Source organism: Gavialis gangeticus, unplaced genomic scaffold (genome assembly GCF_001723915.1).
Source record: "Gavialis gangeticus isolate Ggan-Ray unplaced genomic scaffold, GavGan_comp1, whole genome shotgun sequence".
Lineage (NCBI taxonomy): Eukaryota > Metazoa > Chordata > Crocodylia > Gavialidae > Gavialis > Gavialis gangeticus.
In genome coordinates this window covers 56,847,651-56,861,780 of record NW_017728994.1, presented here as the reverse complement: position 1 = coordinate 56,861,780, position 14,130 = coordinate 56,847,651, and the positions used below count along the sequence as shown (strand labels likewise).

The following is a 14,130-nucleotide window of genomic DNA, read 5'->3' as shown; positions in this document are numbered from 1 at the left end:
CTACTTCACGGTCAGGGCGGCTAGGGTCTGGAACCAGCTTCCAAGTGAGGTGGTGCAGGCTCCCACCCTGGGGGTTTTTAAGAGGAGGTTGGATGACCACCTTACTGGGGTCGTTTGACCCCAGTACTCTTTCCTGCCATGGCAGGGGGTCAGACTAGATGATCTGCTCAGGTCCCTTCCGACCCTAGAAACTATGAAACTTCAAAGCCTCGTATGTTTACACTTAAAACTAAACTGGAGGGACTTGAGGAAAGGCACAACCATGAACAACAGTGACAGGCATTAAAATGTGATGCTGTGTTCGTGCCTTATCTCCCTTTCTATTTTCCTTAGGCAGGTGACAAGCATTACCATCCGAGCTGTGCACGATGCAGCAGATGCAACCAAATGTTCACAGAAGGAGAGGAAATGTACCTGCAAGGTAAGACTACCTTCCCCAGCTCTGCCAATGTAGCTGTTGGAGTAACTCTCAGGAAAGCAGCATGTCATCAGTGACCTTCTGGTAGCCCTCTCGATGTCAACACAGGAAATCAGTCATATGCCAGTCAGGCAGGAGACTGCCATTTTCATGTTTCTCCTCTCCAAGCCACAGTGTCTAAGCCACCCATCCCTTTACCTAGCACCGGTAGGCAGAATTACAGCTGTCTTGTCATCATCACAGACATTACCATCTTGATGGACACTTCAGTGTAGGAAGCCATAACATTGCCCCTGCAATTGCACCAAACTGTAGCTATATCAGATAAAAATTATAGCCAAAGATAAATGTTGATAGCCTCTGAGTTTCAGTGGCTCCCATACAGCTCAGTGCTCAGATTACCAGGTGTGAATACCAGAGTGCACTGGAGTTGGTTTTGAATGGCTGTGCTGTTTACTTTCTCTTTAATTATTTTGATCCTAGTCCCTCCTTTGATTTTTGGAGTCTGATCCACAGTCATCTGGCAGTGGCTTCAATGGACTTGGTTCAAAAAATACTTGGATTTCATTTCCCACATACACACACATTTCTGTAAATTCCTTCTCTTTATTTTTTCCCTTTTTTCTTCTTTGCTTCTCTATCTGCAGTTCCCTTTGTCTGGCCATGTCTCTGTCTTATCTCTGTTTTGTGTGCTTAAGTTGTCTCTTTTTTTAAATCTTCTTTTTTATCTTCTAACTCCCTCTATCACTTCCAAGTTCTGCCAGCCACATTTCTTGATAGTCTTCACAAGCAGCTCATCATCCAAAAGACACCACTCTTCTCTGGTTTAAATAGACCCTTGATCTGTATTTTCCTCCAAGGAGAAATGACTTTACCAGTTAGGTTCCAGTTATTTTCCCATTTTGTCTAATTTAAATGAATATAGGTAGGAAGGCGTCCAACATCCATATCAACTAGAGCTGAAATTGATGGGCAGCTGACCTACTGGGAACCAGCTTGAGACTTCTCTTTTCTAGGGGGCATGTGTAAGAGAGCTTCCTAAATACACAGTAAAGGATCCTTGAGAAGATATGAGCAGGGCGTGGAGTCAGGAAGTGTTGGAATGAGAAGCAAACCAGACAATAAACATTAAAAGAGGGATCGCCAGTGGAGCAATTCTGAGAAAAAACCCACATTGTTAGAGTAATTATTGGGCTCGTTCTCCCTCTGTGCTCTGATTAAAGATGTTTGTGTTCAGAGTAAGGGCTGTCCTTCCTTCCCCAGCTCCTTCCTCCTTATTTAACCCTGTAGAGAACTCCCAACCCTGTATTATCAACCTTTTTCCAACCACATACCTAGGATTGAGCTGTCAAGCTGTGTATTAGCACCTCTGCAGGAATGAAGAGAAGGCAGAAGGAGGGTTCAGTGGTACATTTGACAACAAAGTGGGGTACCAGGGTAGGATTAGACTTTTTTGGCCCCAGGGTAGGATTAGACTTTTCTGACACCATGGTATGAAAAGGGTGTCTAATGAATGGTAAATGGATTTCTTCTACCAACTGTCAGTGGTGATGAGGCTGGGAGTAAGGGGTAATGCACCAGATGGGCAATGAATGGGAGTGAATGCTGATGGGGAATTCTGCCCCCATCCCAGCGCAGCCCTTCCCATAAACACATGCAGATCCCAGGAAGCCAATGGGAACTGCATCCAGGTACACCCAGGATAGATTTGGCAATGGAGATGGGGCAGGAGAGGTGGGTAACTGGCTCTCATACCTCACCTCCATTTTATTTCTGTCCTGCTTCACTCACTGGTTCTCTACCGTGTTCCCTAGTCTACAACAACATGCCACGTAGTCTCAACGGCAAGTCAGTGCAGACTATACATTACTGCCTATAGCTGTAGTGACAAGCACATTCTTGTCACTAAACTGTGCACCTCATACTTTTTAGCCAGACTTTTTCTTGCTTGTTTTTCGCTGATGTACCTTTACCATGAAAAAGCCACTGCACCAGCTCATACGCATATCCTGGAACCAGCGGTTTAAGTTCTCCATAGGAAACCCCTTTTCTTTCTATTTACTGGAGTGGTAAAAGCATCACAAGCCTTTTGCTGAGGTAAAAATATAAATTATGGCCAATAACACATCAGTAAAGCAAATAAAGCAGGTAGGGTCCTTCTTTTTTCTAATTACCATGCCTATTGGGCAGCAAAGCGTCACACATGTATGCTTCTCACATGCAACATGGATGAAATTGGAGCTGCACTGAAGTGATGGGAGCCAAGATTTCATCCAGTGTGTTCATCAAGAGCCACTTTAATATTTTACTTTATGCAAATGAGGGTCTGTCTATTTAAGAGGGAACAGTCAGGCCTGTTGAGAGCCCAACCGCAGGGCTTTTGGATATGGAGGGAGTGTCGCACTGGGAGCTTAAAACCCCGGGGGAGATTGAAGAAAGGAAGAGTTTGCAAGCAGGAGGCAAACTGTGAGCAGAACAGACTTGGTGCCAGGGAGGGGCCAGGCTCCTGTGCTGGGAGTCTGGCATCTGCGTAATGCCCAGAACAGGACAGAAGGGTTTAGTTTTATTTGTGTATTTGTTCATTGATTTACTGCTCAAAGACTGAGAAGCCAGCAGGCAGGTAACGCACGGACAGGCTCCTGTCAAAAGAGCAGTACATCTAAAGCCCCTGTAAGCCAGCGGGGCTTCCCAGCCACAGAGCAGCTTTTGGCAGAAGGGATGTGGCTTTCTGTCTTCCTGATGAAACAACAAGGAGCAGCACCCAAAAGTGTTTGCTTCCTGTGGATCGCCTTGTAGCATACTATCTTACAGGCTGAGCAGGGGGAGGGTTGCCAAGGTAGGTCACAGCTTAGCATTTTAAGCCTGCTCTGGCTGTTTTTTCTGCTGCCTTTTGTGTTTTCCAGGGTTATTTATTTCACTGGAGTTTGTGCAGTTCGGAATGAGCTGTGTGTTACGGTAACAAAGAATACAAAGTTGAACAGCTGAGCATTTTGTTTGGTGCTTGCCTAATGAATGAACAAGCATGTTAATAGGGGGATTAACTGCCCCGAACTGTTCCATTTCCAGTAGAATAGAGGGCTGCAGCTAGAAGAGTTTTATACAGCTCTGGGGTGTTTTAAAATAAATGAGCATGCTTTGGCTGGACAAAATCTAGAAACTGCAGTTGGCTCAAAATAGGGGACTGTGCAAAACATTTATATCTAAGCTCTAGCCTGCTTGATGGGTGCTTAGGGACAGGAGGGCAGCATATTATTTCAAACCTCACAATCAGGTTAGTAAATTTAAGGTTGCTAGCTCAGCTGTACCTTGAAAATTACAGCCAGCCCCTGCCCCACTGCTATGCACCCTCAGAAAGCCCAGGCACACCCCTCAACTTGTGGGCTCCTGGCAGGTGTCCCTATGCTTATTGTTACCCTGAGAGGCCCCTTCCTTCCAGGACAGTGGTAGATGTTGCACGTGCACATGAGAGACATCAGAGTTTATAATCTAAATCTTTAAAACAGGTACCGGGTATGAGAAGGTTGGTTTTACAAGCCGCACAGAGGGGTAGTAAGTGAATTTAAGCTCACTGTGTCAGAACCTGAACACAGATCCTGAGCCCCATCTCAATATGTCCAAGAGCCTCGTTCCCTATGTCTGACCTGTGCAAATCCCCCAATCCCCTACAGGCTGCACTGCCGCTGGAGCTGGTGCCTGTTTGCACAGAAAACCTTGGATCACTCCTCCGTTCTCTGAGTTCTTCCCTTGTTGTATGAGCAGCAGCTTCTTCTCAGACTCAAAGCCAAATATCTAATTCAGTGCCTTAGTGCTCCCTCCCATGTCCTGACAGCACTGTTTACATCATGCGAAGCTGATAGTAGGAGTCACTCCCAATAGCTTGTACTTAAGCCTTGAGCCAAAGAAGAGCTCTTCAGAATGGTCCTCAGAGCTTCCCTCCCTCACCCTTCCCTTCTGACGTGGCCTTTTTGGAGGGGGAGGTATCTGGCCAGCCCTGGAGAAAACATCCTTCGTTCTTGTTTTGCTGAGAGGTGGGCTCAGGGAGTTTTTTGGCCTGGCAAACAAAAACGGCACTGGCCCTAGAGTGGTTGAAAAACATTTGGCTTTGACCACAATCTAGTTTAAAAATCCCTTGTAGCTGAGTTTTACCCCTAGAGATAGAGCAATTCTAGGCTGGATAATAACTGCTAGCAGCTCCTTGATAGTGAATACTATCAGGGCATTCCCACCTTGCAAGGGTCACTATTCAGAGGCAAAACTTGGCCCTTTCTCTGCAGATTTGGAAGTCTCGGAAAAAGCAGGACAGATCTGGTAGCTGCAGTGTTGGAGAGGAGCCCACATTTCAGCATGGGATGGGGGAGGACTCTTAGCCCCATTACAGGGGATCAGGCAGGTGAACTTCCCTTGATTATTCATAGGCACCAACTGGCCAGACAGGAAATTAAATCCAACACATGTAAATCCAGCACGTTGGATTTGCGCAGGTAGCATGATTCTCCATAGCTGAGGGAAGGATCCTTCCTTACTGCAGCCTCCCATGTCAAGCTGGCCATGCAGGCTCAGCGCAGCCTATGGAGTTTTATTTCATTTATTTTTAACGAGTCATTTTGTTTGCAGCCTGCACCGTCAGGGGGTAGATAGCACCAGACATGTCCTGAACATGGCTCCTGCCATCCCTGGGGTGTCCTGGTCCTTTACAGGTGGCTGTGAATTTAGCCACTCAGTATTGCTGGTGGATAGCTACATTGGTCTTACCCCCCTTTTGCAAATGAGAGAACAGGTTAAGGGACTTTATAGAGGAGTGAAAGGTCTGGCACAAAATCTCACTGGAAGTGTCTGCCAGGGCAGGTCTCCTGCTCTCACCTCTGTGTCCCAACCACCAACCCATCTTCCTTCCTGACCTGCAATCCCATGTCTCTTTGAGCTCCAGCATCATATTCTCATTGACTTCTTTGCTACATAGGATCATTGTAAGTGCAGTGCGCCTTGAACACCTCAAACGTAGGCCACAGTAGGATGCTTTTTGTTATATTTCTTGGGCTTTGGAGTGGGATGTGGGCAACTTGCAGCGTATGGGCTCTTCCTAAGAACTGGAACGTTCAGCAATCTTTGCCCTGAACTTGGCTGATTTGCACTGAGTAATAAATTATCTTTTTCCAGGTTCCACTGTCTGGCATCCTGACTGTAAGCAATCCACGAAGGCAGAAGATAAGCTCCGGGTAAGACAAGTGAATGTGAAAGGATATGTTAAGCTGCGGGGACGCTCCAGATCATTTGCACACAGAGTAACTGAGCATTCCTCATGAGAGGCAGTGATTTCCCAGGGTTTTTATTGCCTGCCCATGACAATCCTGGCAGAAACACAGTGGCGTTACTTCAGTAGTGCTGGGCTTCTCAGCCTGACCACCTGAATGTATCTGTTTCAGTTCACTGCTCCAAAGATCGGTGTCACTACACTGAGGGCATTGTCTCCAGTACAAAATGCAGCTTACAGGATGGTTCCTAAGAGAAAAACCTCTGGGGAGAAATGTGACCAGTGCAAATGCTGCCATGGCTCTATTTTTCCACATAGCCCTGACATCTGTGTAACTTGCATGTCACTTCTAATATGTTCTTTGTAGCCGTTAGGGTATTATCCAGCCCAACCCATTCTTCCTTTGTCATCTCAGTGAACCCTTTAAAGCTAATTTGTCCTAATTTGGGGGGATTTGCTTACCCTGGTCACAACCCAGAACACTTAGGAACAAATGTTAGGTTTGAAATTACCTTAACCTTGGCAGGGGAAAACCTTTTTTATCAAACCCTGAATGACTTAAATAGAGTAACAGTGATTTGTTCCTGGTCTTTTGTAGGGAAGCAGGCATTTGTGAGCCCAGATTGGCTAGCTCTCCCTGCAGAAAACTGTTTGTGTTTGCCTGTGCCTGCTGGGATGCAGAAATGAGGGGTTTGTTCACACCTTCAAGCTTGGTGAATTTTTCTGGCCTTGTGTCAGGCTGCAGATGAAAAAATTGGCTTGAGGATGTATTTGCAGAGAGAGCCAAGAGATACTTTGGTTACATGTACCCTGCATATCATGCTGTGTTCCTTGTGTTCAGGGCATAGTAATTCAAACCGTTTGAAACTTGCTCCTGGCACCCTACTTGTTTAATATGCTCCATGAAATATTGACTGTGAATGTAGCTAACCTGTTGTTTCATTTATAGTGAACATCATCAACATCAAAGTTAACATAAGCAGGCGTAACAGTCCAGCAACAGAACTAGCCCTGAATGAAAAATGGGCAAAACTTTGTTGTACAAGCTGCAGCAAAACCCAGCACTTGCAAATTATTCTGGCTCGATGTTGTGTCACTGACAACTTACAAAAGGGAGACTTTTCATCTGATACTTGCAGGCAAAATTAACAGCCTGAACATTCAGATCTGTCTGGCCTTATGAAGTTTGTAGCTTTGGGAGCTGATTCTTCTCTGATTTCATAGTTTAAGGGCTAGTACTAGTATGTTATACTGGCAATGTGCTTCTAGTCTGAATGCAAAGCATACCTGCAAAGCTCTGCTTTGTAACAATACAGTAAAGCCCCCTTGTCACCAACAAAATATATCAGACTGGTAATAGCACAGTGTGGCCAGTGTAGTCACATCAATGCGAGGGGCTTTTGCTAGTCCAGCTTAATCAGATGCCACGCATTGGGCCCTTCCAGTAACAGATGGGTGGCACAGTGAACTGGCTGGCGTGATCATCCTAGATGCCATCCACTTGGCTACAAACATGTCTCAAAATTACTTCACAGGAACCAAGGGCATTATTATTAAATGATACAGCTGGGCAAAAACATTGAAGGAAGCTGTCATTTCTGTAAAATTCTCCACCATTTTGTTGCTATTTTTCTATTCCCTTTGAAGTTCTGGGCTGATTGAATTTGGAACATCTTGGAAGTCGAGAGGCATCTCGGATCATCTCTCAGGCCTAGGACAGTTTGGGTTCAGGTTCCTGTCCAGTGACTTTCACTCTGCTGAATTATCTCACTTGGACAAATTTGCTGCCACTGACCAGCTGATTGTCCGACACAGCAATGTTAGTCCAAGAGAGCAGTGCTTACTGATACAAGGACAGGATAGTCCCCCTGGTACCAGACAAGTTGAGTGTATGGGGAGGAGTGTGTATGTATGTGGAATAACGGCCACAAGTTGACTGAGAGTAGGTTCAGGCTGGATATTAGGAGGCACTACTTCATTGTCAGGGCAGCTAGGATCTGGAACCAACTTCCAAGCGAAGTGGTACTCGCTCCTAGCCTGAGGGTCTTCAAAAGGAGGCTAGATAATCGCCTAGCCGGGGTCGTTTGACCCCAGCATCCTTTCCTGCCCATGGCAGGGGGTCGGACTCAGTGATCTGCTCAGGTCCCTTCCGACCCAGACATCTATGAAACTATGTATTCCTGCCTAGTCAGCTGGAACTAGACTTTGGATGCACACCCGCATGCATAGAACATCCTAAAGCAATCAGGTTATTCCCTGGCTAATGAGCGCGGGGCTGACCTGCTTGTAGGTCAGCTGCCAGCTAACTGTGCAATGCTGCATCAGACTTTTCTGCTGGGTTAATTTTTATTGCACATTTAGCCGTTCGGGTATAAAACAGTGTGTTCTGGCATTTCCAACACATAATGCCTGTGTTGATTGGTGTATGGCTGGTATACAATATGCCCTTTGACTTTTAGCCATGACTACAGCCGTGACTACATCCCTGCCATTGCAAATATCCTCCAAGCTGACCTTTCAAATCCTCAGGGTTATTTAAAATCCCTATGGAAACTACAAATGTTCCCTCCAAATATCTTTTCCCTTTCTCTTGTGCATCGAAGCATGCAAGTGCTTTTCGCTTAGTTAATCTGAAGTTAAAGTTAGTAAAATGAATGAAGTCACCCACACCTGGAAGAGCTTTTTCCAGGGGCTTACTCAGGAGAGCTGTAGGCAGATCAGCTGAAGGTGTGAGGTCAATGTGCATAAATTAAAGCATATTCATTCATAGGATTAAGCTACAGTGACCAAAGGCCATTTTACTCTTGAATGGGTGCATTCAAACTAGGATTGAATGCTGTTGAAGTCATGTGCAGTATCTCCAAACCTTGATTTGCTATAGCTTTCCATACTGTGCCCATGTAGACGCAGTGTAAATTAAAATGCTGCCTGTGAGGTGGTAGACAAGTGTTTGCAGCCTCACAAGGTTGGACCCGTATTTGATGAGGTGTCTGCAGAAACCTGGTCAGGTAGACTCTTGAAGCTGCTGGGTTTCCTTCCAGTTAGAACCAAGCAAAACAAAACACTATTGTTGAAGCAGCTTCAGAAGTCCTCAGCAAGCTCTGTTTTCTCTCAATAACTGAACTGGAGTAGAAGCTAATCAGCGTCCTCGCTGGCTAAGATATGAGGTGGAGCTCATAAAAACAAGGGTTGCTTAAGATCTTTTCCCGCTGGATTTTTAGTGGAGGGTTATGAAGCCAAAACAAGCAGGAAATAAAACAATTCTGCATAAGCACTGAGAATTTTTTTTTTATGGTCATCTGCCAGTTGGTGATTCTGCAGCTGACAGTGTGCGACATTGCTCTTATGCCATATAGTTGTCTCTTCAGCTTATACAAAGTCAGCGTGAGTACCGTTGTGTTGCATAGGACCTTGAGCTCTTGATTATATGCCTTGTTCTTTATCTAGGACAAACATTGCTTTTTCACTCTTTTTTCTTCCTTTTCTATTCCATGGCAGCATTCCTCATCTGAATTCTTTTACCCTAAGAGTCTGGTTCTGCGGAGACCACGCTCTGCCGAGGTTGGCTGTTGTGTTTTCACGGAGTTGTTAATAGCTTTCTTTCTTGAGAAGATCTCTCTTCTGCATTATGGTGTGCTGCCACACTGCTACTACTCCTTTCACGCAGCTTTCCTGGCTTCTCACTCCAGCACAAACTCTGTCTTTTGCATCATGCAATGCATCCTTGGCTAATCTCTACATGTAGCTAATATTTTTATTTAATGTAATAATTGGTTTTATTTATTTTTAAGCACATGATAGGGTTTTTTTTGCTCTCTCTCACTGTCATGTTGTTGTTCTGGGCATTATAGAAAGCTGTTGGTGTGGAATAGACAGCTAGAGTGAGGAGATGAATATGGTGATGATAATAGACTTTGCAGAGCTGATTGAATAAAACAGTGAAACCTCCTCATGAAAAAATGTGATTGAAATGTCCAACTTCAAATAAACTTGAACCATCTCCAACCTCATACCATAATGGAGATTATGAATTTCTTCATCGATTTCCTATTTTTGGATGGGCTTTGAATATGGGCTGTTTCATATGCTCCTCAAGAGCCTTTACCTCAGCACAGACCTCTGCCATATCCAAGCTGGAGGTGTGAGGCCCTCTCTTAACCCTTCATTTAGCACTGAATTTCTCTTTCAGACGTGAGCCTTTTCCAGAAAAATGGAGGCATATCTACTCTGCTACTGCAGTGCCTGCCTCTAGGCAGCATCTTCAGCCCAGCTGGAAGGCAGGACTGAGCTAGCTTCAGTCTAACTAGCCTGGGAACAGCATAGTGAGCAATATGGGCATGGATTGGCCACCTGGATGAGGGCCGAGCATCTCTCAAAGCCTGGGCAGATTTAAAGCCAGCTCAAGTATGCCTACACCTGTTGCAGTCACAGATCCCAGTTGTCACAAGACTATAACTATATTGTCAGTAGGTGCAGAGTGTTTGCAGTCCATAGCACAGTCTTCTTGATCTGAATGCAACATCCATTAAAGCGAATGAACAGAGTTCTGGTATGAGAGGTTCTGGTTAAGGATCTATAGAGCCATTGCATTGGTCTGTTAAACCAAGGTCAAAGGCTCCCTCTCCTTTGTGTACAGTAGCTGATGAAATTTCATATCACAAGACTATTAAAACCCAGCTTAATCCAGGAGCCCTAGCATAATCAATAAATCCTATTCAGTGCATTAGAAAAATGGGAGAGGAAAAATCTGACTGCTCAGACACCAGATAAAGAAATAGTCTCCTCCTTATAGGGCAGAATTTGTGGCATGATGTAGCTATATTAGGGTCGCACAATCCCCTTTGACCTGTGCATTCATCTATCTAATCAGAGTCAAATTCTACCTAGATTTGCATATTATTGGTGTGGAGTGTAACTCAGGGCAAAATTTGGGTCATTGTATTACTGTCTGGGTGCTGGATACAAAACTAGTATCATTGCTGCTGTAGGTCCGAGACTTCACTTCTCCACTTCTTCCTCAGTAAAGACCAAGTTTCCATCAAGCATCCTACAAGAAAGAAGGGAAGGGATAAGGATAAAAATAAAAGAAGGGAAGGGATAAAAAGCTTGCCCTTCATTTTTCTCCAACTTTAAGTGTTGAGAATACATTTTGTCTATTTTTGGTCATGCCACTTACCATTGTGGAAAGCAACACAGCATTGACCCCAAAAGCTTAGAGCATAGCGTTGGTCTAGCTTTGGAAAAGTACCCAATCCTTATACAGACTGCAAGTCTATAAAATGGGGCTGCAGTTCTCTTGGGAAGAGAGATACTTGTGAGACCTCGTACTGCCTGTTGCCGGAGATGACTCTTTTGGTACTTTAGGGGTTACAGTTGCAGTACCAGCAGAGACCGTGACATAGAGGAAGGCAGAAAGGGAAAATGAATGGATGATTGTAACATTGCAGTAGCTTGAGAGACTCTGGCATATGTTTAATGGTAGCAGTGAACAAGGGCTTTAGGTTACAGGAAAGGTGCAATTCTTAATAATGTAAGTGGCTTTTGCACCTGACACACCAATTCCTTTAGTCCATTTTGTAAATCCAGTCTGTGCTTTTCTGCAAACTAGTCTTTCAGTCTTATTAATTCCTGGCTGATTAAACCAAAAATGGTTCAACACACCAGGACAGATCAGCCTCTTGATGGAAATCAGAACATTAGAAAGATGAATGCTCAAGATTAAACCACTGGTATACATTTTTTGGATTTGGAGGCTAGAGGCAAAGCAGTCTATGGGTCATTCAAATCACATCACCCATGAGAAATATGTAATATTCACTTAGCCAGAAGGAGACGTGGATAAATGTTATAACCAGCCAACATGTCTCTGGATGAAACTGCAGGCTGACATTAATGACTGCTCTGGTGTATGGAACATCAAAAAGACCTGCCAACCAATGAGCGGCATTCTCGTCTGTAACAGGTTTATTGCTAACAGCAGTGATATGTCACTTCTCTGACAGGTCCAAGAACCAGCAATCCTGATCCTGCAGTCTCTATTCACAGGAGTAGCCTGGTGAAGCCAAAAGAGCACTTTGTGTGCATCAACTGTACAGGATTGTGATGAGCCAGAAAAGACACGATATTGTTTCTATTCCCAAACAGAGCTCATTTCAGTCGCTCTATAAATCGGATTCTGCAGTGTCCTCATCCTAATGCAGCAATGGGCATCCAAGCAAGCACTAAAATGGGGGCTCACAGTGGATGCATTATATTCGAATGCCTTTTGCTGTTTTAACTATTGCCTTGAGACCTTAACTGAAAGGTGTCGACAGTTTATAAAAATTTGCAAAGGCACCTAGCAAGTTACAATAGTAAACTAGCTGATTAGGACGGGGGGTTATCCTGAGTTACACGTATACTGTAGCCCTTAAAATCCGCCATGCCAGCTGTCAAGAGAAGTGTGCACATTAACATCTGTAGACAGTAGGGCCAGTAAAATTCAAGAGGAGTAGGTGAAAACTTGCCCTTTGGTGAAGCCAGTGGGAGTTTAGCTGTTAACTTCACTGGTGCCAGGATTTCACCCTTTCTTTTTTTAGTGCTTACTTACCCCTGCCACCAGTGGAAAGGCTACATTTGCAGGAGGAGTTTGGTGCTGTGACTAACATCTGGCTAAAAGGAGTTCTGCAAACTGACACGTCTCTCTTTTCCTTGTGTTTGGGATGGAGAGAAACACTGCTTCTGTTTATGAGCTTGTGTGTATGTGTGATTTGTTTTTTAAACCACCCCTGCTCAAAATCTGGTCTTAAATGGTTGCTGACTCGCTAGGATAAAAGCTGGAGTAAGAGTCTACAATATGCATTGCAGATTCTTAGAAGAGAGAATCAGAGGCTCCATATGAATGCACTTAAAAGGAGAAACTTAACGTTGTCATGAATTGTCATAATAATGGACATGCATAATGAATTCTGAAGGATTTTGTTTCTTGATGGGTCACATCTGCACCACCACTTAGACTGAATGAGATACACTCAGGGCTTGACCCCAGAGCCCAATGAAATTAATGGGAGTCTTGATTTCAGTGGGGTTTGGATCTAGGCCCTAAGTAACTCATCTCCTTTGAAGAAACCTAGAATTAGAGGAGATGATCAAAGTAATGAGTTGTATGAGGGGCACCAGAGGGCATTTGTAATGCAAAATCCTGTCTGGCAAGTAGAAAAAGCTAATTGAGGTTGGTATGTAAATATACACAGTCTAGAATCAGGCTCCTGCCCTAAGGAGCTTTTGCCTTCATTGTGTTAGAAATGTTGTTCAGTAACTATTGTAGAATGAAAACTTATTCCTTCTTCTGCAGCTGTTGTCACCGCCTTGCATAATGAACTCGATCAAAAAACTAAGGCAGGTACTGTAAATACTGGCAGTGTCCTGTAGAATAGTAGTGCATCCCTTTGGTCCAGATGTTCATGGGATCACTTCTGATCTGGTTTGCCTGCCCCCATATCTTCCTATAGAGCATGACTGAACATCTGTAATATAGAGAACCTCTGCCATCACATTGCCTCATCTGGACGATGTGGATGGCCCTGTCTGTCTCTTTTTTTTCTCCTTTAAATACATAATCTGTTTTAATGATGTGTAATGCATGATGAGATGACCTTGGTATTCAGGTAAATCAAATGGATCAGCCTAAGCTTTGTAAACTAATATTAAAAAAGAAGCTGATCAAGTTGGGGTGTATGTATGAGTGATATAATTGGTATGGATGGGGAGACCCCAACAGGATCATCATCAAAATAGTACAATAGTTGAAGTTACTCCTGCTAGTCTACAAATGAAGGGAATGATGTCCTTATGCTTTGGAAACAAAGGCATGAAAAGAGGAACTAGAAATAAAAGATTTCTGAAGAAATGAAAAACTTTAATGATATGAATACCTGCTTTGTGATTTGATTCCATCTTTTAGATCACTTGATGATATGCATGGATTTCTCTTTGTTCATATATGTTGTTAGTGTTCCAGTATTCAGTACAGGTACTCCGAATTTTGGGTCACAGTGGTGCTAAGGGAGAAGAAGAGACACAGGGGAGGAGACAGATCTTCCCCTCTTAGAAAAGTAGGGTAAAGACTATAACAATAGCAGATAAAGGAGCTTAATAGAAGCACCTACAGTATTGCTGCTTTAGACTGCTTCAAATGCAGCCAACTTGTATTGGAGATCCCAGTCCAGTTCTGCAGGGACAAACAAGAGGAAGTACATAATGCACCACAATTGGGTGGAAAATTTTCACGAGCAAGAAAAGTAGCCTAAAAGTCCCAGGCAGACATTACACTTAAGGTACAATTAACTTTATTAATTGAACCTTAAATAGTAACCTAGCCACATATTTATGCAATTGATGGCACGACAAAATGGGAAACCAGCTACAAAATTATTCCACAAAATATGTGTAATATTTTTGTATCTGGTTTCAATCACACCTT

The 14,130-nt window shown here is 43.9% G+C and overlaps 1 protein-coding gene across 17 annotated transcripts in view; it reads left to right on the top strand.

The window, feature by feature from the left end:
• ABLIM1 (actin binding LIM protein 1) overlaps positions 1–14,130 on the top strand; it is a 248,040-nt gene that overhangs the window by 160,362 nt on the left and 73,548 nt on the right. For 11 of the 17 annotated variants that reach the window (XM_019502864.1, XM_019502866.1, XM_019502874.1 and 8 more), the window contains exons 7-9: positions 334–421; positions 5,576–5,634; positions 13,003–13,050. In XM_019502864.1, coding sequence (XP_019358409.1) covers positions 334–421; positions 5,576–5,634; positions 13,003–13,050 — 195 coding nt within the window. The remainder of the gene's footprint in view (positions 1–333; positions 422–5,575; positions 5,635–13,002; positions 13,051–14,130) is intronic. The other 6 variants (XM_019502868.1, XM_019502877.1, XM_019502869.1 and 3 more) reach the window with 1 other exon arrangement.